The sequence below is a fragment of the Chelonia mydas genome, chromosome 5 (genome assembly GCF_015237465.2).
Source record: "Chelonia mydas isolate rCheMyd1 chromosome 5, rCheMyd1.pri.v2, whole genome shotgun sequence".
Classification (NCBI taxonomy): domain Eukaryota; kingdom Metazoa; phylum Chordata; order Testudines; family Cheloniidae; genus Chelonia; species Chelonia mydas.
The window spans coordinates 99308357-99332833 of NC_051245.2; the positions used below are offsets into that span (position 1 = coordinate 99308357).

The following is a 24477-nucleotide window of genomic DNA, read 5'->3' on the forward strand; positions in this document are numbered from 1 at the left end:
CATTCAGGAATCGGAGAGTGTAGATGCCAATTTGTTAATTCAGCCATTCAAGGATATCCACAATCCATATATATACACACACACTGTACAGTTCACTTATTGCTCGTTATCCTTGTGGATGGAGTCAGGTTATCTGGAGAGAGACCTCATTAGAAACTGTAGCATGGCCACAAATTTCTCAATTGACCCGCTGTTGCCAGGAATAAAACAAGTTCTCTAGAAGTACTGGACAATCTGCAAGTTCTCACTGAGCTACAGAAACAGTAAAAGCCTCACTTATATCCCATATTTTATTTTTTATTGTAAACGGTGTTAGCAGTAATTTACAAGTGTGTAGTGTTTCACTTTTATATCTACAGAGTAATCACAGAATATTTATAAGGTGTTCGCAAAGGATCATTTTGTTTCCATGTTTCAGAAAGAACAGAATTAATGAGTCCGTATTTAACATTGGTAACCTGTAAGACCAGCTACAAACATATTGAAACCACCAAGAAACTTATGCAGGAAACTCCAAGAAACTTACATATGAATATTGTGTTCTGCTTTTAAGATTCTTCAATGTATCACATATATAAACATGAGGTAGGTTTGTTTTGTTAATATTTTTTTTAAAAAGCAACAAATGTCAACTTGGTGGAAACCCACACAAAACCCAACATTTTATATATATCAACAAAGCATTTCAGAACAAAGTAATCTGCTGTGTTGCAAATGTGAGCCCAAGCTAAATTTCAGTTTTAAAAACTGGATGGAACTGCAACATTCCCATGTCACACTGCTTGCATAAAATCTTTTATTACAGATATGTACAGTTACAATCTGATTTTGCACAAGGACCAGCAAGCCTATTACTCTGAATACGTTTTCAGTCTTATAGGTTACTTGGCTTGGTGAGAATCTTGTTTCTGTTTTTCATTTACCATATAACAATATATTCTAGGCATACCTAAAAATAAATATGGATAGGAGAGAACACAGTAGTTAAAATAAAACAGTCTTTGATGGCTGATGGCTCTAACTGAATTAAGCAAATGAAATAATATCTATGTGGCTTTTCTGATTAGGCCTTGGGAGAATAGTTAAACGATAGCCCCTTAATATACATAAGGCAGAATGTCAGATGTAATAAGGGCCCCATAAGACAGGAAATACGGTGGGCCGGATCTTCAGCCAGCATAAATCAGGCTAGTGTTGTGAAACTAGGGTGATTTACATCAGCTGAGGATCTGGATCTGGGTTTGTATTAAAAATAAAATAAAATACAAAGTCACCAGAATGCTACTGCATATGCTAAAATGCAATGTGTTTGCAGAATTTATATGGGAGGTCTTTTTTGCTCTCCTTGTTTACAATTCTTGAGTTTGGTTCTCCATTGCCCTGCCTCCTATGCAAAGGAAGTGAGAAATGCTACCAAATCAAAACGGTAGCATTTTACAGAGCCGAACCTGCGGACATGGCGGGTAAACAAACCGGCCAGCCCGCCAGGAGCTTTCCCTGCACAAGCGGCGGAACAAGTTTGGGAACCACTGGATTAAAGAAATGATGATGACCTGACATTTATTGCCGGGTACTCCCAGGTATTTTAGGTGAATAAAGTTGCAGCCTAATTAAACCACATCCATTGCCTCCTGTCTTTCTTCTGGTATGGGCAGACAATTGCACTCAACAGGGAAAATGTACATGTCAAATGGCAGGTCTGAGGAAATGCAATTTTTACACCATGGAGATTTGCTTAGAATCACTGCAGGTTTGCCCAAACAATCTATTTATTTAACTGCATTTTAAAGTATACACAAAGTGACCCATTCTTAAAAAGAGAATCTCGAATGTGGTGCATTTATAAAGGAAAGGGAAAATGCCTAAAATTTCACCACACACATAGGACAGCCTGCCTTGAAAAGCTTACAAAGGAGTCATCATGAAGGTCTAATTAATGTGGGAAACACGTAACGAAATAGGGAAACACCATTTCCCATGTGCACCTCTAAAAAGACCCTAGAAAAATCAATTCCACCATTTCTATTAGCCCATCAATTCTTTATGTTCCTGCTGCTGCAGTGTGAATGTGTGACAAGGAGGAAAAGGCAAGGTGGCAACTGCCTCAGAAACCAACCACTACCTCCCCAACCACCTTCCAAAACAGGCTTACAGATTATGGAAGCAGTCCTCCTGAGGATTTATGGAGTGGGGAGCAGACAGCCAGCATGCCCCAAAGTGAACAGGAAGCCCTTGGAAACAGTGTCATGAAGGAAGGAATGACTGCATGGAGAGGATAGGCAGCTGTGTAGTAACATCTCCCATTACTTCAGTCACTTCTCTTCATACCTACTATGAGTTTAGCTCCCCAAAAGTTGAGTACTCCACATGTCCTAAATTACTGTTGCCCTAAGCAGCAGTACTGAAAAAGGGGTGTGGGCCAACTGCAACCTGCCAGGTGCGCTGCAGCTGGCATTGCTGCTGCTGTCTGTAGGAATGGACAGGCTGTTATTCCCACAGATCTCTGCCTTCTGTGAGAGTTGACGGGCCTGCTTCCTGGCTGTTCTGCTCTCCAGCTGGCAGCTTTTCCCAAAGGGAACTATGCAGCAGAGAGCAGCCCAACAAAAGCCCACTGAACTGGTTGGGGTGGGTGGTTCTTTCCATATGGTTTTCGTAGAGGAAGGTGGGTGCTTGGCACCAGCAACTAATTTCAAATGTGTGCCATGCCTCACTGTATATCTCAATGCAGTTGCAGATTTCTCATGATTCACAGTGATGAGTCACGTGGCTGAAAGGGTGCAACTGATTCTATGCGTAAATTAGCACCAAAAAATTCATCACCACATTGTGTGTGACAAACTTTCTGTTCTGCTCAGCCACAGCACTGGACGATTAAGGGGCTTGCACATAGTTTCCCCTTGCAATGCTTTAGTAAAATGTACATGTAATACTGCCTAACTATGAGACCACCTGTATTCAAATTAAAGACAAGAAAATACCACTGTTTGTTAGTTGTGTTACTGGTCTCAAAAAACAGTATTAGCCCTCAACTTTAGTGCTGCCATTTTTAGTCTCAATAGAAAGTGTGCGAGGAAAGGGGGTTGTTGGCTATATTATTTATTTTTATGGCCTCATTTACAGAGAGTGCACTGAAGTTAATTTGTTGCACCTGTTTTAATGGAGAGTTTTTTAAACCTGGCCTTTTCCTCCTCAGAAAGAAAAGAAGCACAATTGCTGCTAAGTGTATAATGATGGATAAATGCTAACCTATAGTTGTCTCTCCCTAGTATGTGCAAAAATAAATAGCCTGTAATATCAGAAGCATAGCTAGCAAAAGTGATGCATTTCTGACACAAGATCTCCCCTACCCTATATTTTACTATATTAAAAATGATGATGTATTTTAGCCAAGAACATGTCTTACCTAAAAAATGGATTCTTTAAATCAAGGATGTTACCAGATTTAAAGCCTGTCTGGTCCACCACAGCCACAATCTGAATGTCATAACTCTGTCTGTATCAAAAATAAAAGTACAAAAAAGACAACATAACTGATCTACAATTATATCGGTAACATATGAAGTCAAATAATGGCATTGCCAGAATACCTAGTGTTTGAGTTGCAAGCATTTGGTATATGCAAAATGCAAAGGGATCAATACCTCCGATTTCATACATGCTTGACTAAATTAATTCCTTATTCATAGCCAATGGGTAAAATGTACAAAAGTGCATGGAAGACTTAGGACCCAACATCTAAAACAGGCTGCATAATATGCATGCATTCAACAATGAGTTTTGTTGGCCAAAAATGCAGTAAAGATCATTATTTGATCATTACGATATGCAAGCAGTGTATTTCTTGGTGAGTGTACCACACTTTGAGTGATAGTACAAAATAAATGGACAAATAACTTTAGCCACCCAAGTGCAATCATCACCCAGAAATGCATTTTCTGTAGGGACTTGTTACTAGGAAATGGAATTTACACATAAAAATAAGATAAACAGTAAAGATAAGTGCCTCATTTCATAGATCACACTGTTGGTGGCCAGTCCAAAAGCTCAATGTGTGTCCATATTTCTGAATAAAAATCTTACTATTTGTCTCTAGGCAACACCAGTCTAGCTTGTCATTAAGACCCAGGAAATGCTCCAGGCATTCTGCATTTATTATTGTTATTACTACAGGTTTGTTTGCATGTCACAGAACCATCAAGAACCTCACAGAGTCTGTACTTTCCACAAATTTCAAACCAGTTTTGGGGTTCACAGCCCTAATTCAAGTTGGTGAACCACTTTTCAACTTAATTTAAACCCTCTTTCTCCCAGTTTGAGTCACTATTTAATTTTTTTTTCCCGTAGCAGGAGGCTGAGGACAAGACCCAAAGTTGAAGGAATTATTTTTATATGTTGGCATTTTTTTTTTCAGTTTCTACTGCCTCTGGAGATATGCATCTATTTTTGCATCTACATGAAAAAGAATGATTGCCACAGAGGGTTGCTGCCCTGAGCAGGAGACAGAGGACTCTGTGGGAGACTTGGAGGAACCAGCAGCCATGCTGATTGGCCTGGTAGGGGCAGTCCCAGTTGGTCATTAGTGAGGACAGTGTTGTTGTAGCTGTGTTAGTGCCAAGATATTAGAGAGACAAGGTGGGTGAGGTAACATCTTTTACTGGACCAACTTCTGTTGGAAAGAGAGACAAGTGTTTGAGCTTGCACAGAGCTCAGTGTAAGCTTGAAAGCTTCCCTCTCTTACCAATAGAAGTTGGCCCAATAAAAGATATTACCTCACCCACCTTGTCTCTCTATTAGTGAGGACATCAGATACACGGCTTAATTCAGTCCTGGGCTTCACTGGTATAACCCAAGACAGAGGAAATCCTCCCCTCGGTGGTTGTGGTGGCATAAATTACCCACAACTCCATCTTTGCTAGTGGGCAAACTGCCAACTAGTGCACCCCATAAGTGAGTGAAACCAGACAAGGAGGGAGTATGGTCAGGGCAGATAGGGGATATGTTAGTTCATCTCTTGCTGCTATCAGCTGTGCTTTTCGGGGACCATGACTTTGCTTTAAAGCGACTCTCCCCTGGTGGAACCCCCAAGGGAAGGCAGCAGTACAAACACTGTTTCTCTTCTTTCATAGGCAAGTTTCTTCCTTGGGTACAGCAGCCCTTGCTGATACAGAGAGTGCAATTTGTACTCCTTTAAAGAATTAGGGTAAATTGAGCCCTCAGAATGTTGCCCAGCTGAACAGAAAGACTGGAGAGAAATAGTGCCATGTGAATAGTCCAGACCGACTGTGTGCAGTGATAGACCAGAGATAAAATGGTGGCAATGATGGCAGGGGGGGTATCTGCCCCATGACTGAGGGGGGTATTCAGACTGGAAATCAGGAGAAAATTTTTAAATCAGACAAAATAAGGTGGACACTGAGCCAACGAGGACTAAGCACCTAGCAGATGGTTGATCTAAAAGCAACCTTTTAAGGACATATGAGAAAAGTACTGAAATGGTACCCAAGGCCATTCCTTGTAGATAGTTATCAAAGCCATGTTAAGAGGACTACAAGTTAACATGTAGGCCTGTATTGTTAGAGGATTAAGAATAGATACTAATTGTATTTGTCTGTGTTTACCTATATCTTGTTAGAAGTTAACAATGTAACCAGATTAGTTTGTGGATGCTAATTCCCTTTCATGTCTTAATTACACTATATTATGCATGCAGATGGTTCACTTAACCTTAAGATCAAGATGTAAGATATTGAAGGAAATAATATTACTTACATTGTCTTCAGCTTAAATTGTCTATGCCATAATAAAATGCCTTGATAGTTTGAATGGCTAATTGCCTTATGTTAATTAATACTACTAGTGTACCTGTGTATACATAGGAAATAGAAGTTTAGCTTTAAAGCAACAACATACACTGCCTCTCTTCATCTGGTAAGGCTCTTGCTGTGATGTCTGCTGTCAAGAGGCTATCAGCCTGCTAGAGAACTATAATGGAAGCTTAGGGTCTGATCCTGTTTTAACTCAGATCTGCTTAAATTTTGTCAGGGGAAGTTCAAGCTGCAAGACTGAGGTCTCATGTCTACTCTAGATTAGCTCTCCAATTTCTTATGGAAGAATTTGAACAAACTCTACACACAGACTGCCTATTGGACTGATTCTGGAAGGACTTTTACAAATCTGTAGGTTCACTATCTGTGTACGAAACAGACCTAAGAACTTTATTCATATCTATATATACATAATGATCTTTCAACCATAGTAACTCTCTTTCTTTTCTTGTTTAATAAATCATAGATTTAGCTAATAAGAATTGGTATAAACGTGTATTTGGGTAAGATCTGAAATATTCATTGACCTGGTGGATAATGTGTCCGATCTCTTGGGGTTGGTAGAACTTTATATATGGTGAATAAGATTTTAAATAAATCTTAATATATAGACTTGGCTGTCTGGGTGGGAGCCAAAGGCAGTATTGCTTAAAGGTACTGGCTTGGTGAATCTAATTATAAGAATAAACCACCAGTTTATTTGGGGATCATCTTCCCTATTCTTTGCAGTTTGTCCTGATTGAGCATTCTCAGTATAGCCCCTCCGGTGACCACAGTCACAAAGGCATACGTTTTTAATGGTGAAAGCTATTCACCATTGGAACAATTTACCAAGGGTTGTGGTGGATTCTCCATCATGACAATTTTTAAACCAAGATTGGATGTTTTTCTAAAATATTTGCTCTAGGATTATTTTAGGGGAGTTCTATGGCCTGTGTTATACAGGAGGTCAGACTAGATGGTCACAATGGTCCCTTCTAGCCTTGGACTCTATGAACTCTATGCAGTCCTTGATTGCTTCTGGCTTCCCAGAGAGCAGAGGTGGAAAAAGGTGCCTTAATACGTTTTTGGTTGGCAAGAAGGTTTGACCTTTCCTTTTGCCTGCAAACTTTCCAATTATGTATGCTTTGGTAACCTCCACAATGGATAATTACAATGCATTGTACATGACAGTATCTTTCACAACCATTCTGAAACTTTGTCTAGTGCAGAATGTGGTTGCCTGCTCTCCCCCACATGGAACAGATTACACTGACGCTCAATGGACTGCCCTGGCTTCCACTTCATTACCTGATGCTATTCAATATGTTGCTTTTAATGTATAAAGTCCTGTATCATTTAGGTCATGTAAATCTTCAAGACCACCTCTCTGTGAAGCTGAAATCAGTACCCTTTAGCAACCAGTCTCTATTTTTGTATGCGTTGGTGTTATAGACAGGGCACCCTCATTAGTCTAGCAGGGACAGTTTATTGACTCTAGGGCACATTGAAGTCCATCATTATCAATTTACTCATGCTCTTCCTGAGGGGGTAATTTGAGAGGAGTGATCTAAATTTCTATGGAGTTGGGAAGTTCTTTATTATTGTCAGTTGATAATGGTTCAATTGGTATATGCATATGACTTTATATTTATTTTCTGTAGGATGGATTGATTTAAATCATCAATTTTAATCTTGGTTTGCATTTATACTTTTTAGTTATTTTACCAAAGAAAGGTTCATTCTCACTGGCTGGTAACCATTAAAGTATGTTGATTTGCAACCAAATTTAGCCTTTAAACTAAATTTGGTACTTCTTTTTGCTAACCAGGAAGATATAGTGTATCTATACACATTTATTTAAACATATATATATATATACATACACACACATTCACATTATTAATTTTTACAGTTTTTATTGTTAGAAAACAGTGAATGAAGCATTTCTTATTTACTAGATGATTTTTATACTAAATTCCAATTTTCATTCAAATGCATCTATTAAATCCTATTAAAAATGTACAAAACCAGCATTTTAAAATTATTTTTCAGTAATTAAATAAACCAGCCTTAAATGTGCTGGATACATAAGAACAAAACTAAGTTTATCAAAACTTATTTGCATTTCAAACTGATTTATTAAACGAAGGAAGAATTAACTGTGGTTATTGAGTTGACAGATTGTTTCTGGTCACCATGTGCCATATTTACAAAGGCATTTAGGCACATACATATGTTAAATAGGTGCTAGTGGTATTTTCCTAAGTGCCTAACCTGCTTACGTGTTTTTGAAAATTCAGCCAGTCACTTATCTACATCTTTAGGCACCTAAATATCTTTGAAAATCTAGTTTCATGGCCTTCAAATTTTTAGAATTAATAAATCTCATCTTCTCCCACCAGGCTTTTATTCAGACTGGAAGAAGAAAATAAGCTTTCCTGCTTTTTCAGCTCTCAGTCAGTTTCTCAACTTTGAATGAACTAGTCCAAATGAAGAAAAAGATATTCTCTCTGCACCTGCAAGTTACCATGAAACCAAAAGTAATTGAGGTAAAAACTCTTTGGCCTAACAGAAACTGGAAGTACTTAAATTTGGAAAAATGTAAAATATCATCATTTGCTCTATTGTAAAGACTGAAACAATACAGAAACTTAATGCAGTATATGATACTGTGACATATATAAAGTTTGAGTGGACCTCTAATTTTAAAATGTCTTCTCCCTGATTCTGTATATAATTGAAAAAGAAGCACCCTTGAACTCATTACATTTTGAGGGAAGCTCATTGATGCACCAGACTTTTAAAAATTATTTAAATGACTTTATTAGATTATAGTGAATTTTGGACTTAACATAGGCTGTCAATTGAAAACAGGTTTATTTTCAAAAAGAAATGTCTGTTTAATGTAAATAAAAGCATGTGATTGTTTTCTTTTTTTAAATCATGGATTTTTATCCACCCTGATTTGCACACACTAAATAGCCAATCACAAGCACATGTATAAACAGAGTGGGTGTGGATAGGCTTTCAGACACCATAGTGACAGGTCTGTATAAAAAACTAAATAGATAAAAAGAATCAGTTTTAAGGATTCACTAAGTGTCAAGTTTGCTTCTACCTATACTTTCATCTAATCTTTGCCATCAATATAAAACCCAGTCCTTAAATCCTTAATCCAGCAAACCTACCAATGAAGTTGGGCCAAAAATCCATCAAAGGAAGCCAAGATACACTGGAACTTCCAGAAAGCTTACTATAGTTCATTTGCCAAGGCAGAATTGGAAGGAAGAATATAGTACTATGTAATTATAGTAGCGGCTGTGTGGTCACTTTGTGCAGCACACTGGTTCTCTCTTTACACATTTAGTAACTGATACTTTTACTTTTGAAAGAAACGTATTGTGACTTGTGTTATTTATCTCCTTTAAGAAGAGCTCCTAATCCAAAAGCTTGGAAACTGGAAAAAGTCCCATGCTGGCCATTTATTGCAGGTGTGAATGAAGTGCTTTGTGAGTGCTTCTACCAGTTTTGATCTTATGAGAACTCTCTGAACTCATAAGGCACATATCCAGAGCTAAACAACAACAACAAAATGATTCACATTTCTATATTTGCTTTCAATTACAAGCACACACGCAGGTGTGCTAGATTGAAATGAACCAGCTGTGCAAACCAGTCTCTTCAGGGAATGTTTTCACAGCAGAGCATAAGGGTGATACTTCTCAACTCCCATTGACAGCAAAAGAGTAGGAATGCAGCTAACTAACTGTACTGACAAAAATGTACTCCTTAGAGAACCATCCTCTTCACTAGCCACACTAAAAAGGGAAAGTTGTGTCTCAGTGATACAGGAGTAGTGTCATAAACAGGGAAAAGTGTGTCCATAGGAAATCCTTTTGAGAAGTGAAAATTAGCAAGGATATAGCACCACCTCCACTTTACTTGTCCCTAACACAAGATTCACTAAGGGGAAAAAATACAAACATTCAAAATCTGCAGAGGAAAAATGTTTCATTGAAAAAATGAGGGTGATGAATGCACAATGAGATATCTCAAAAACCATTGACGAACTGGGACAGCTGTGCACTTCAAACCAAAGAAAATGCTGCTTCTGACAATGTTTTTCCTTCCATGAAAATCAATTTTGTTGCGTAAATTTGGGATTGTGTGGACAGACAGATGCTTATAGGCACTGAAAGCTGATCTGATCTTTAAATTGGTTGATAAATCAAGTCATTTGGCAGATGTACACTGAGCTAGTAGTTTTTCCAACCTCCCCATGATACATGGAAATACTCCTTCCACATTTTGGCAAGACATGTTTCCTTTGGACACCACGATGAAGGGTGAATTTATACCCTGCAGTCGTGGATGCAGAGATGCGAAGCACTAAAACAGACCCTGTGCAGCTTGACTTTTCCATTTCCCCAGCTTGCTAAACTGTATATCTGCATCCCTGATTTTACCTCGTCCAGTCTCTATGCTACTAACTTCCCCAATGGGTGCAGCATTTTGGAGAACCTCAGCAACAGAGGCACACCACAATGAGAAGTCTCCTGGAGTTGCTTTGCCACTTACCGTTTATTCGCTACAAACAGGACTTTCCCTGAGAGAGTTTCCCCTTCTTTGGCAAAGAGGGGAGTCTGAAGGAGGCAGCGTACTTGATACCAGTGAGTTAAAGGTTCCGTCGGAGCAGTTGACAACCAAACAGTTACCCTAAAAAAAAAAAAAAAAAAAAAAAAGATACATAGGCTCCTTCTCATTTGTTCTGTTAGAAAGCAACACAATTTTGGAAGGGAATTTATGAATGATGGGTCCCATAACTGTCTGTTATATACTTTAAGCTACTTATGAACCAGTTGTGCAAAATGCTAAATTCCTGATTTATAAGTGTCACTGATTTACCTCCATACCTCTTCCCTTCTCACATCTAGTATGACAGACCCATATAATTAAGGTTCAATTCTGCATCTGAAGGATGGGAAATGGGCAGTCATGCATCAGGGCATACATGCTCAGCAGGTTTGCAGGCAGCAACTGAATTAAAAAGTACTTGATAGCTGCCCTAAGGCCTCCAACTTCTCCTCCAGAAGTAACATCACAGCTGGGCTTCATGTAGTCCTGCTGGGAAGAAGACTATTGCCTTCTACTGTCAGATGAGTGCTATTTTTCTAATCTGAGGGACTTTCTTCCCATTCCCCTTCTCACTGAAACAGCATTTTGTAAAACAGCTCCCTGGAAAGCCATGCAACGAATATTGAAAGAAAAAAAGGGAGAGGGCCATTTCGTTTTTCCATCAGGGAAAATTGGAAAGATTATTATTGTTTATAGTTTGTCTCAGTGGGAACAGCAGGAAGGACAGGAAAGATAGAATGAAAGAAATTCATTTATTCCTCCAGTCCTCTTTCCTTCATTCATAAACTATTATTAGTTATTGGACACTATTCCTTGTGTTAAAAAGCCAGAGGAAATGTGTGTTAAACTTGCACAGTGACTAGTCCTGAAGGGATCCTATTTGATTTTTGTTGTCGTTTTTAAAACTTTAAAATATCCATCTGCCTTCAAAGAACAATCAAAAATCTGGGGATTTGGTCCATGATGAAGGCAAGGCTTCAAATGTAACAACTCATGTGTCTATTCTAACCTGTACTGTGTTTGTAATCCTGGTATCTGCGCACCTAGCCAATGTCGATTCAAAACAGATGCTCCCTACAGGACCAGTATTCTTTACTCTCTCTATTTCCAGGAAGTAAGATGTCCATTTCTCCCCCATCTTCCCTCTGTTGTTTTTTTTTAAATCTAATTAAGGGAAATGATGGCAAAGAGATGGGATTGTCCTGAAAGTAGTAAAGTTTGTGGTCTTTCCTTTTTACTGCGGCAAGGAGTTCCCTTGCAGAGGACCACCCACTGAGAATGTCCTGTTTCCAGCTTTCATGCCTCTGGCCAATGAGATTTCCATAAGTCTCGAAGAAGCCTGTGGTTGTAAAGATAGGGGCAGCCTGTGAGATATCCCCCATCCAGCCCACTGAGAGCTCTGAATACTAAGAACAGGAATTTAAACTTTATTCGATATTTAAACAGTTATCTGATGCAGTGATTAAAGTCCCACTCTTGTCAGCCTATGTTGGTCAGCAGACAGGCTGCTGCATTCTACACCAAAATGGAAGCTTCTTTGGTTGATATGTTTCAATCAGCTCCCACATAGCTGGAAACTTTCTTTGCTGCTTTGTGCCACGTGGGGCTAAAGACAGGCTCTATTCCGAATCCTCTTGCCAGTAAAATTCAAGTTCTACAGTAAACTACTACTTTAAAAAAAAGAGAGAAAAAGAAAAAAGAGAATGTAATGTTATTAGAAAAACCCTTACTCAGTGAGCCTTATATCAGGGGCTGATGAAGGGTATTTATCAATAAAGACAAAAAGAAAATCAAATAATTAAAGACGTAGCTTCCCGGGGTCTGGTAATAATTCTTTGTTTCCTGAAGATGTGTCCAATTCTTATCAAGTTATTTAATATAAAAGAAAAATCTCTCTCCCCCACCCCCTCATAGGACATGCTTTTCTGTTAGACTGAGGGTGACATTCTCTCTGATGTGGAGAAGTTTACTCTTCTTTTCCCCTGTGCAGTTCCACCACTTACTTTCCAGAATAGTAAGTAGCAGCACCAAGCACAGCAGGTTCCAGCTGCTCTCTTGAGATGCCTCTGGCCCCCCAAGCAAGCCCAAGCCCAAAGCGAACAATCACAGCACATGTTCCTGTTCTTCCCCATAACACTGAACAGTTATACTCAATAGGGCAGTAATCAAGGAGTTGGTTTTGTGCAGAAAGATATGGGGATGACACCTAAGAGAAAAAATACTTAAACATCCCAAACTATCACAATTCCTGAACATACCCCACATAAGGTAACAGCAAACAACCCCAACCCACAAACTGCTGGAGGCAAGAATGTCAATGCTGTGTTGTCATTCCCATGGTTGCTACCTCAAGAAGGCATTACCTACTGGGAATAATATGACAAGTTCAACATTAAAGTAAGATCACACCTTCCTGCATGAATAAGGAGGCAATTTTTTCTGTGTTTAATGTTTCATGGGAATGATTAAAAAAATATACATACAGTGATCCCACAAATGCCACGTCAAACCAAAAAGCCAGGCCGTGGATTAGTCCGGACTGCATCATCTGGAAAACGAAGGGGATTTCCACTCTGCAGGAGGAAAACTAGAATGTTGCCAGGTTAACATACAAACGTAGTGCAGACAAAATTCCAGCAGAAACATTCTACTGAAACCTGTCTGGTGGTGTTTTCCACACCTTTACCACAACAATTTGTGCTTGAATTGTCACATCCCAGATAAAATCAGTTTAAAAAAATTACACTGGATAATTCTTTTACGTCATTTAGAAACATATGGCTTGATTTTCAGAAATGCTGAACAACTGCAATTCCTAATGAAAAATCCAAGTGCTCAGCACCTCTAAAGTTAGGCCATTAGCTGTTTTGTATGCACTCTGCAGCTTAAACCTGGGCTACTGCATTTTGGGTCAATAATCTAGACTACTGTGAGTACAGGGGGTGGGTGGGAGAGTCTTTTGTTTTTTAATATAAGGGACGCTCAAATATGGTTTTACAAACATAAGTCTGTTAAATTTTTAACAGTAGCTGCAGAAATTCACTCCTCAGAAGCAATAAATCCAGAATAATGACAGCGAGCTATTTGTAGGATTATATAACACCTGCAATGGTCCGTGGTACTTTTAAAATAAAAACAAGTGATGTGTGTGTGCGCATGTATGTACACATGTGAGAGATTCTCTGTACCTTCTCCCTTTTTCCCCAAGATTAACACAGTTATAGTTTTAAATAACGTTTCAAATTCAACCACTGCCATATTTCTCAAAACTTTCATTAAAAATCTAGATGGGAAAGCTCTTCACCTACTATTAAAGGCAACAATCTTAAAAAGATTTAAGCATGTACTTGACTTTAAGCATATAAGTGGATTCCTTGGGGATCTTTACCATTCCACCAAGACAGCCACTGAAAGTGGAACAGAAGTGACATGCATTCCCAGCCCTTCTAAAATCTCTTACAGCAGAGTCAGCATTGACCAGAAGTCTAATTTTTTGTTAGGAATATGAACTCAACCTTCTAAATAAAGCTGATCAAAAAATTAAATTTCTATCCTGCAGAAAATTCTGATATTTCAACATCTTTTTCCCATCTCAAATCAGGACAAAAAGTCAAAATATCAAAACTTGTTCTGAAAAAATATTGTAAAATGTTCTGGAAAATAAATTTAAGAATGTTGAAATGCTTCATTTAAGCTTTTCAATTAAAACTAAACATTTCATCACTCCCCCACTGAAGCGTGACATTTTGAGTTGAGTCAATATTAACCTGTGCATCTGCCCGAGCCATGGGACTTCCAGGATGCGATGGCAACTCAGTGCACAGACAGACTGTAGTGCCTCACGGGACGTATAGTCTGGCTGGAGAGCAGGTTCCACAGAAAAGAATGGGGCCATGAGAGACCTGGAACTACAACTCCCAAGGGACCCTCAGTAGTGCAGGCAGATGCAGAGATTAAGGTTGACCTGAAACATAATGCTTAAATTTTACTAATAGAAAACTCCACTAAAAACCTATCTTTTCCTGCGGAAAAACTTCTATTTAGATTGGGGTCATATTTCCTGCAAGAAAATATTTTGTTAGAATTTTTTTTCAAACAGCTTTACTCCTGAGCCACGGGCAAGCATGCTGCTAATTAAGCCAACAGGCAGGAGAATATTACTTCACTTCACCTCCAGGATTATCACTAAGTAAGGCAGTACTTCTGGGAATAACATATCATTGGCTAAATAGCTGCACTCAAATCTCTGCCATTCCTGGGAATATGAACCATAAAACTAACACTTGGAGGGAATGGTAATAATCAAAATAGTGATGTTCACCAGTTTAGAGGAAGGTGTGAATAGCATACTTAAATATTTCTTGTGAAACTCACTGAAGCAAGCCAGCATACTAACCAGGTGAAATGGGGAAGCAATTCTCTCTCACTAGACCATGCTATTGTGCCATAAAATACAATTGACTGCAACTCATACTAGAACTATAGGAGATCTGAATTTCACCCAAAAGAGCCTGGCAGATGTGTGTTGGGAGTCTCTGTGTGTCTGTAGTTCCTGTGGTGTTCCCTGGAAGAGACCCTAAAGTTCTCCCATTCCGGTAGGGTACACCTCATTCCAGTCATGTTACCTAGGGGCTGTCAAGCTGCGCGGTGGCCTAAAGTTTTAGGGGGAAATCCTCAATGAAAAGTTTAGAGGCAGGCGGCAGCCAAGGAGGCACCATTAGGAAGCTAAGAAGGTGCAGCTGAGCCTTTTTAGTCTGAATAATTTAAAGAAGAGAGTTAAGAGTTACTCCAAGAAAGGAGAGGGATATGCAGGACAGGGGGTTTGTGATGATGCTACCAAGTCAAATGGGGATTGGAATCTTTCACGGTATGTAGAATGCACAGTGGGGCTTGGTCTATCACCAGGATGAAAAGGGCTCCTGCAGAGAGGAGAAACCACTGCTCCCTGGTATACAGATGATGTCTTTCTATATTGAACTTGCTTGACCCAATCTCTCTCTCTCTTTGCAGGAATGAAAACATATACAAAGACTACTCCACCAATGCCTTTTACAATTAATTAATCTAATGCCAAACAGCAACTACCTTCCCTGATCCCTCATTCACCCACCATTTTATCCAAGTGGCATTATTCTTCTTGGTGCTAGAGGTACTGCAAAAATAATGGAGCTGTTATGAATGTTGTTTCTACACCATCAAGCTTTAGGAACTTAAACATTGCTGTACAAAAGCTATTTTTCAAAGACCTTATTAAAAGAGAGAAAATACATTCTTGAGTCAGGATAATCATAAAAACTAGTACAAAATTGCAGTGATTTTCTAAGGCTGGTCAAACAAAAGGCTCTGCATTGTTAAGATGCTGAATGAGCTGGCAACATATTCAGTCTCATAATTTCTACTGAATATTAAAAACAAAAACTAAAAGAACTTCAGGAATAGGAGAACTCAAACGGAACCTCTTAACCATACATATTTTTAATACAAATCTCAAGCAGGCTGCATATCACAGTGACTGTCTGTATCAACAAAATCACCACATAATTCGGCACAAGCGGTGGCAATCTGTGCACAGCACATTTCCCCACTGAGATTCAGTGTTAGCTTCAAAGTTCTCCTGATGCCCAAGGAAACCTTTCCAAGCCTTGTTTTCACCTCCCTGGCAGGTTGTGAGGATTAATGAATGTCTGTAAAGACCACTGAAGATGAGAAGCCCTAGCTAATAGGGATGTGCGTTGTGAATAATAATCTCTCCAATGGCCTGAATCTTGGCATATCTGGGGGAACCTCAATGTTCCTAAATATCAGTAAATGTCATCCTTAACCCTGCAGAATGGTCCCTCTTCTTGAAGAAAATAAACACACAAGCTATTATTTTCCCTCCCCTTTAGAGGGATTTTTCTTTTCTTAGGTTTGTTCCCAATAAACTACCCTTAATGAAAATCCTGCTGCCTCAATACCAGTTACTGAACGAATTTACTACCCTTGATGTTGCATCTGTGCCGCTGTTGTAGGGGGTAAGAGGGCACTGCAGGTGATAATGCTGATATTTTGCTAGAACCATGCAAGTAATGTTCCACCACAGCTCCAGCCAGAGCCAACAGCATCTTCTAAAAACACAAATAATTAAAAAACTGAGTAAGACTAGGACACTGATCTATACTAACCTATGCAAATCTTCCTCTTCAGCTTCTGTAAAGTTAACAGTGTACTTCACTGTCCGAGCCATCAAAATTCTGATGTCAAAAGTGTCCTGAGGGGGGGAAAAAGTCACAAATGTTATCATTTTGTCTTGCCACCTTCTAAACTAGGTATCTGACAAAAAAGAAGATATCTTTATTTATTTTAATGACACATTCTCTTTAACAGCTCTAAAAAACATTCTACTAGAGTTTACATTAGTATTATTTGCAATTAATGCATTTGATAGCTCACTTACGTTACAAAACTTTTTTAAAGACCCTGCTAAATCATATAATCATTTTCATTTTGTTTTCACCAACAAACACACAAATAATTCACGTGGCCTCCTCTACCACACGTACAATTTTGACTAATTATAGAATTTTGGAGATATGCTGAAGAGTTAACTACAATTACATGAGAATCAAAATTAATTATGCAGAATAGTAACCAGGCTAGGAGCAGTCAGTACACCCGTAATTGAAAACATCTTTTTCCCACCTCTTTTTGTACATCCACTAATCCAGACCCTCCACGGACTCAAACTCCCAGTTGGTGCTAAAATCTTAGCACAAACTCTGCCTGTGATATACACTGAATTTAAAAACTGAGTCCCAATGGGGAGTGAAGTGTACGTATGGGGAAAAGGCACATCCCAAGGTGTGTTTTTTTTCTTTTTAACAATTGTGTGTGGTTTATAATAATACACTCTATTATTGATCTTAATGGAAGGGCATAAATTAAGAAAACAAAGGCTTATAAACCAAGCACACATCTTTGCATATACATATATATATATCTTACATAGGACATGCTTTACCTCTACAGATCAGCTTCATTCTCTAGTGGACTGCCAGAAAGCGTGACATAACCAACATGGTGTGCATGTTGGAGTGTTAGGTTGAATAGCTACAGAGAGCTCACAAAGGACTGGTGGCAAAGTTTTGAAAAGCTCAAAATTTAAATGGAAAATAAATTTTGTTACTTTTTGCCATTTTCCAACCAAATGGAGTCAGGCCTGATGTCAAAGAGAGAGAACAGAATTGAAGAGGTTCATTCTGAGGCAGCCAGTAAATAGGAACATATGTAAAAAAAGAATGGTTGTCTTTATATAGAAACCTGGCTACTGGCTTGATTTTTTTATTTTGTTTTAATCTGTGTGGTAGAGGAGGGAAGGGAGAAACAAAGGTATAATGCAAATTCCAGCTGAAAGCTGCAATGCCTCTTTTAGGGATTGTGACCCCGCGAGGATTGGGTGGAGAGAGAGCCATTTACATGCAGTGGACAAGGAAGGGACTGTTCGGAACTGTGAAACCATGGAATTTACAGGTTTAATGCTTTTGGAAAGGCACCAATATCCCTAAAACCCAGGAAAACAAACTAGAAACGGCAAGACCTGAGTGGTTTAATGATAAGCAGCAAAGAAACCAATGACTAGAAAGTTGTAAAAACTAAAGAGCTTTGGGAATCTAGTTTTCTTTTAATTCTGTAACAAAACCCACACAGGTTTGTTTAAAAAATCATCAGCAGCTTGTAAAGGTAGGGCAGTGGTGGCGATGGTTTGAGAGCAATCAAACTGAAAGGTAGAGGGACAAGCTAGGTTTCCTCTCTTAGCAGGGTACACAAGGGGCGAACAGCTAATGTTGAGCTTATGCCTGCAGCTGAGGAAGCTCTGGGTCTATAGACTAGGTAACTTGAATTTATTGTACTGATATTCAAGTTATGGTTTTTAAACATAATATCCCAAACTGGGTACAAAGTCCTGACAACATAACAGACTGACGTGGGTATAAGTGGTGATCCCTGGAGAAACAGAGCAGCAGTTTAGGTTAAAGAGAGCTCAAAAGTATTAATTTTCAAAGCCAAAACCAAGTGCATTCAGTCCTATGACCTGCCTGAGATTTTGCAGAGTGTCACCTGGAGTTCCTTGGATTGCAACTTTGCTTTGAAAAGTTGTCTTCTCAGGAGCTCAGCCAATGCCAGGACCTTATTTACTATTAGAGCGCAGGTGAAGGGGACAGAAATACGGATAAGGGAGCTGTGCTGCCAAGGACGTAGGGGTGTGGGGGAGAATAGGGGCAGGTAAGCCACAAAGATAGCTGGGCTTTTCTGGGGGATGCCCTAGAAACCAGAGGATCTGCAGGTTGCATTGCCCCCTGTCCCCTTGAGGAAAAACTGTAAGTATAAACTCATTGCACTTTCTGTGCCAGAGTTTTTCCTCTTTTTTCCCTCCAAGAGGGTGGCATGTAACACCTGACCTCTGAACAATCTCTCTGTTGGCATTCACACCAGTAAATGTAGATAAGCAAGGAGGAGACAGGATGCCATGAGGATCAATCATGACAGTTTGGCATACTACATATGAAGTAGCTGCCACAGGGGCATAGAACTCTGCACTTCTGTTATTCATGACAAAAGAGGAAGCCAGGTATAGTACAAACAGTAATTAACCTCTGACAAGGATGCTCCTGGTTCTAACAGAACTGGTCACTGGAAACCAAAGTTCTGTACACAAACCAAATGACACTGTACAGCTACGGTTCGAGCTCTCCTAGACAGGGTACTGCAAAACTTTATGGAGGGGATGAGATAGGCAAGAGAGAGAGAGAAAATACTTACTACGATAGGTTGTCGGAAGTACTCATCCACTGCTGCACTGCGGAGACTGGATAGATTGACCCCATAAAAACACTGCTGGTACCTACAGACAGTAATGTGTAGTAAAATATTTAGTGGAAGAAGTCTTTTGGGGCTCTCACACCCAGAGGATCCATGCACAATTGTGTCTCCAAACAGATTGCGAAGTGTGGCTGAACCCTTAAACCCCCTCCTAGAATTTGTGGAGAGCTCAAATCATCTCTGTCCCTACCCCACTCTTCACCCCCCCCACACCACATATGCACGTTACAGGTTATTTCCTGGCATCAGTGAAATCCACTGCTGGTTAGACTATCTTGTGCATTCTTCCAGGCTGAGGAATCTGATGCCATCAGCTGAACTCGCAAGAGACCTCTCTGCATCAGGAAAGGGCTCCCACACTTCACCTCTTACTGGCATGGCACAGAATCCACAGACCAGGGGAGTGGGAGCTAAGGTGGCTTTAAGCTACCTTTGTGCCCTCCCAATCCTGGGCTGCTCTAGGAACTGGAGAGGCTTCTGGAACAATTGAAAAACTGCCCCGAGGGCATATGCTAAGTTATGGCAGCCTCCCTAGGCTGCCTTGTTGGCTGCAGTGCTGCCCAAAAACCCTACAGCAATGCAGGGTGCAGCTCCACCCTGACACACCCCTGCAGCCCTCACCATGCCCCCTAAGCTTTCAAGGGTATCCTCTGAAGACAGCTTATGGCTGTCTCCACAGTGCCTGTGCTGAGTGGAATTGTCCCCTAGCTGTATAAAAGGCTTTTAGGGCCCCTACACATGGCTCTGGCCCTTTTACCAGGCATAAAGGGGGAAATGGGTGTGAGGATCTCACCCTAAGTGAATCGGACTTTTTTTAAACAATAGAGACAAGTTACATGCGCAGCTGATCCAACTGTGCCAAGCCCTCACTGACAGCAAATCCAGCCCCCCTGTAAAACTCCTTTGAAATCAAAAATATCTGCCTCCAACAACTACCCAGAGTCTGAGGTTTGACCCACTTATCAATCCAATGGAGCACTGAAAAAGGCTAGAGACACTCATTAAAGCCCAGGAAGATTCAGCAATTCTCTGGCAATATAAACAAAAAGATGTATGCAACCGAGGCAAATTTCTGATGATGAAATCATCATCCAGATGCAAAATCAAGGTCTCAAGTCTACTGCAGTCTCTGAAAACACCTTAGGAGAATGCTTAAAACCTCAAATTCCTGTTTTAATTTGAAAGACATCATACAAATATTTTAAATATTGTCTGGATTTTTTTTTCAAAACACAATTTTAATGCTTAAAACAGGTTAAGAATGCCCCTTTTGGATGTATTAACTTTGCTTTAAAATATTAACTTAATTATTTAATCTGCTACAATGTGAACTGTGTCCTATGTCCCATTTCCAAGTGAAAGATGCTTAAAGTGAGTACTATACTTCTCTTCTTAATGGTAAGTGTAGCAGAAGAGATCATCTAATACCACCAGTGACAGGAGATCTTCTACCCCTTTTCAGCATGATTACTGATGCACAACTAGAGAACCTCTTATCTATTGTGGCAGAAAGATCAGTTAATCAATTGAAACCTCCCCCATTCATATGGAGGGAGCATAAGAATTTCTGTGTATCTCAGTGGTTGGTATTAAACACTGGCCAACTCTTCCTTAAAGTTAAGTCTGTGCAGTATTATTCAATGGAACGTCCATTCAATGAAATGAATTATCTGGAGATACTAGAGAAGAAAGTCTGCCTCTCATTTAAGCTGGGGGCAGTCACAAAGTATGCCAGAGGCAAAGAACAGACTGTTTTAACCACCTGCAGTATATTTATGCTTCGTACCTATCTTCAGAAGGCTTTTTACAACAGAAAGAGTGATCTCCTCTTGTAAGATACGTTGCAAACAATCACCCTTTCCAGAAATGTGCCATCCTTGACTTTGACCCAACACAAGTTAATTTGCATCTGTCAAGCATCAGGGTAAACTAACTTTTAAGTGAGAAAAAACAAATCCTGCCAGTGCCTCGCTGGATCGTGGCCATTATTGGCTTTGGACAGTAATAAATCTGTGTTTGCGTTAACTATTTCATCCTTCTTTCCCTCCATTAATAAACAAATTATGCAAACTCCTAGTAACTAGTGATATGACATGCACCAGGATTCTGTGATCAGGTTTTTTGCACCATTTCACAGACCTGATGTTTTCACAAGAGCCAACTCAAACTGCAGTTCCAGCCATTTCATTTACTCTTTTGTTGCTTACAGCAAATGGGACAAAAAATGTGTAAGATCTGCAGCAAAACCCTCTTCAGACACGATTAGCTACATAGGAAGAATTATTAAACATACAGCAAGCAGATTTTCTAAAAAACAAACCAGGGAGTTGAGTGAAAAGGGAATTTGGAGGCATGGAATTTTCTGCTTATACAGGCACTGGCTAGCACTAAACAGCACAAGCTGGCACAACTTAAATGACTAAAAAAGAGCAGATACACAGCCTAAATTTGCTGGGGACCCTGTGCCCAGCTCTAGGACTGTACTGGATATATCAGTATATCTTAGTACAAAGAGAAGACACCAGGGGATAAGTGAAGCAGTGGTAAAAACATTGCACTTTCACCTCTAGAGACCTGGGTTTAACCTTTTGGCTCAAGGTTCAAGTGAAGTTAATTTGTTGGTCTTTCCACTTAAACACCTGGTCCTGCAAAGTGCTCAGACACTCCAGGAGTTGCTGGATACCTTGCATGATCAATCCCCGCTGGACACCCATCCACACTGAAAGACCGCTGCATGATTTAGAATAACTTAGGATATGAACAGTTGTGCTCTGGAAACTACCAGGGCTGGAAAAATTCCAATGTTGCAGGTGCATTGGATTATCCATGTAAGATCATGTAAAGTATGTAAGAGTTTATGTAAGAGTGTTATTAGCCCAACATTTACATGGCAAATTTGTTCAAGATTTGTTCAAGAAAAGGAATGAGCTGTTGAAACATTGAGGAAAGGATCCTGTTACAAAGACTGTAAGCTCTTTGGGACAGAGACTCTTAGTTTATGTTTGTACAGCTTCCAGCACAATGAGGTTCTAATCCTGACCTGGCACTACTGAAATACAAATAATAAACAAATACATAAACAAATAACAATGATCATGATGGGGAAGTGAATTAAGTTCCCAGATCCAGTTATCTGTGAAGGACTTCCAGACCTGAACGATTAGGATCTTCCACTTCTATCATTCTCTTAGCAACCCTGTAGTGACTGGTTCTGAGTATTCACCTGAATAATTGTATCAGTGTGCAATATTATAGGACACAATGTATGTATTACAGCTAGACGTCATTTTGCAGGTCTGGATATTTATGTTAAGAAACTGGATGTAGATAACGTCACCAGAACATCAGCAGTTAAGAGCTTGTGGCATTAATTAATGGCAGGGACAAGCAGATTTTTTTTGCCATTAATACAGATACTATATACATACTGTATACGTAAAGACAGATATAGACAGAATATTTATGTGTACATCACACCATTTGTATTCCCCACTTGTAAGCTGTCAAATAGAGGTCTTGCATTCCCTAATGATGGAGATGAAGCATCACAAGCAACCTTAAAGTGAACTGCCAACAACATCTTGTTCTGCAGAGCCCTGTGAAAAAGCAGATACGTTTCTGCTTCAGACGGCTAATTCAGCACCTATTCCCCTCACTAAGCAATAACAACCCCTATTCATCAATCCCTGAGTTTCTACTATGGCTTCCCAAGGAAGCTGGCACATGGAACAAAAACCAAAATATTGGGCCCCATTCCACCCAATCTGTAGTTTATTATAATTTTTTTTGTATTCTTGAGAACAATCAAAAAGAGCAGAAGCTAAAGATTAAGTGGGGAGGAACTGAAATGATAGATAGGGTTTGAAAACATTTTTTGATGAGATAAGTTTGAGTAATAAAGGTAACAGTGTTGATGTAATATACTTCAACTTCTCTAAAACATTTGACTTGGTACCACATGAAATTTTTGAATAAAAAAATAGAATGACACAAAATGAACATGGTACACATTACATGGACTAAAAACCTGGCTGACAAAAAAGGTCTCAACTGTAAATGGGGAATTCTTCATCAAACAGGTATATTTCTAGTGGGTCCTATCCTATTTAACATTTTTATCAATGACTAGGAAGAAAACATAAAATCATTACTGATAAAGTTTGCAGATGACACAAAAATTGTGTGAGTGATAAATACTGAAGAGGACAGGTCACCGATATAGAGCAATCTGGGGCCCAAGCAAACAAGATGCATTTTAATACAGCGAAATATAAACATATACATCTAGGAACAAAAAATTTAGGCTATACTTGCATGATAGGGGACTCTATCTTGGGAAGCAGTTACCCTGAAAAAGATTTGGAGGTTATAGTGGATAATCAGCTGAATGTAAGTTCCCAATGCGATACTGCAGCTAAAAAAAAGCTAATGCAATCCATGAGTGCATAAACCATAGAATCTCGAGTAGGAAGAGAGATGCTATTTTAACTCTGTATTTGGCACTGGTGTGACTGCTGTTGGAATATTATGGCCAATGCTGTTGCTCACCATTCAAGAAGGATGTTGATAAATTGGAGAGGGGTCAGAGAAGAGCAATGAAAATGATTAAAGGATTAGAAAACATGCTTTTAGTGAAAGACTGAAGAGCTCAATCTCTTTATCTTAGCAAAGAGACAGATAAAGGTTGACTTGATCACAGTCTATAAATTCCTACATGGGGAACAATTATTTGATAATGGTCTCTTCAGTCTAGTAGACAATGGCATAACAAAATCCAGTGGCTGGAAGCTGAAGCTAGACAAAATTCAGATGGGAAATAAGGCCTAACTTTTTCTAACAATGAGGGTAATTAACTACTGGAACAATTTATCAAGCGTCAGGGTGGAGTCTCCAAAACTGACCATTTTTAAAACAAGATTTTTTTAAAAAGAGATGCTATAGTTCGAAAGGAATTATTCTGGTGGAGTTCTGTAGCCAGTGTTATACAGGATGGTCACAATGGTCGCTTTGGAATCTATGAAAAGCACACCTGAAGTTGTTGCTATTTTTTCTAGACTCTAGATAAATAAAAACAGTTACAATTTTCTCACATATAAAATTACAAGCTAGACCCTGCTCTGAGTTACACTGATGCAAGTCTGTAGCACTTCTAGATTTAAACCAATGTAACTGAGGG

At 39.3% G+C, this 24477-nt stretch overlaps 1 protein-coding gene across 2 annotated transcripts in view; it reads right to left on the reverse strand.

The window, feature by feature from the left end:
• Positions 1 to 276: 276 nt before the first annotated feature.
• Positions 277 to 24477, reverse strand: part of LOC102938927 (histone-arginine methyltransferase CARM1) — a 136397-nt gene continuing 112196 nt past the window's right edge. For both annotated transcript variants that reach the window (XM_037901876.2, XM_043547129.1), the window contains 6 exons: positions 19242 to 19323; positions 16607 to 16692; positions 12926 to 13015; positions 10386 to 10523; positions 3404 to 3493; positions 277 to 949 (listed from right to left, as the gene is read on the reverse strand). In XM_037901876.2, the coding sequence (XP_037757804.1) occupies positions 940 to 949; positions 3404 to 3493; positions 10386 to 10523; positions 12926 to 13015; positions 16607 to 16692; positions 19242 to 19323 (496 nt within the window). In that variant the 3' untranslated portion in view covers positions 277 to 939. The remainder of the gene's footprint in view (positions 950 to 3403; positions 3494 to 10385; positions 10524 to 12925; positions 13016 to 16606; positions 16693 to 19241; positions 19324 to 24477) is intronic.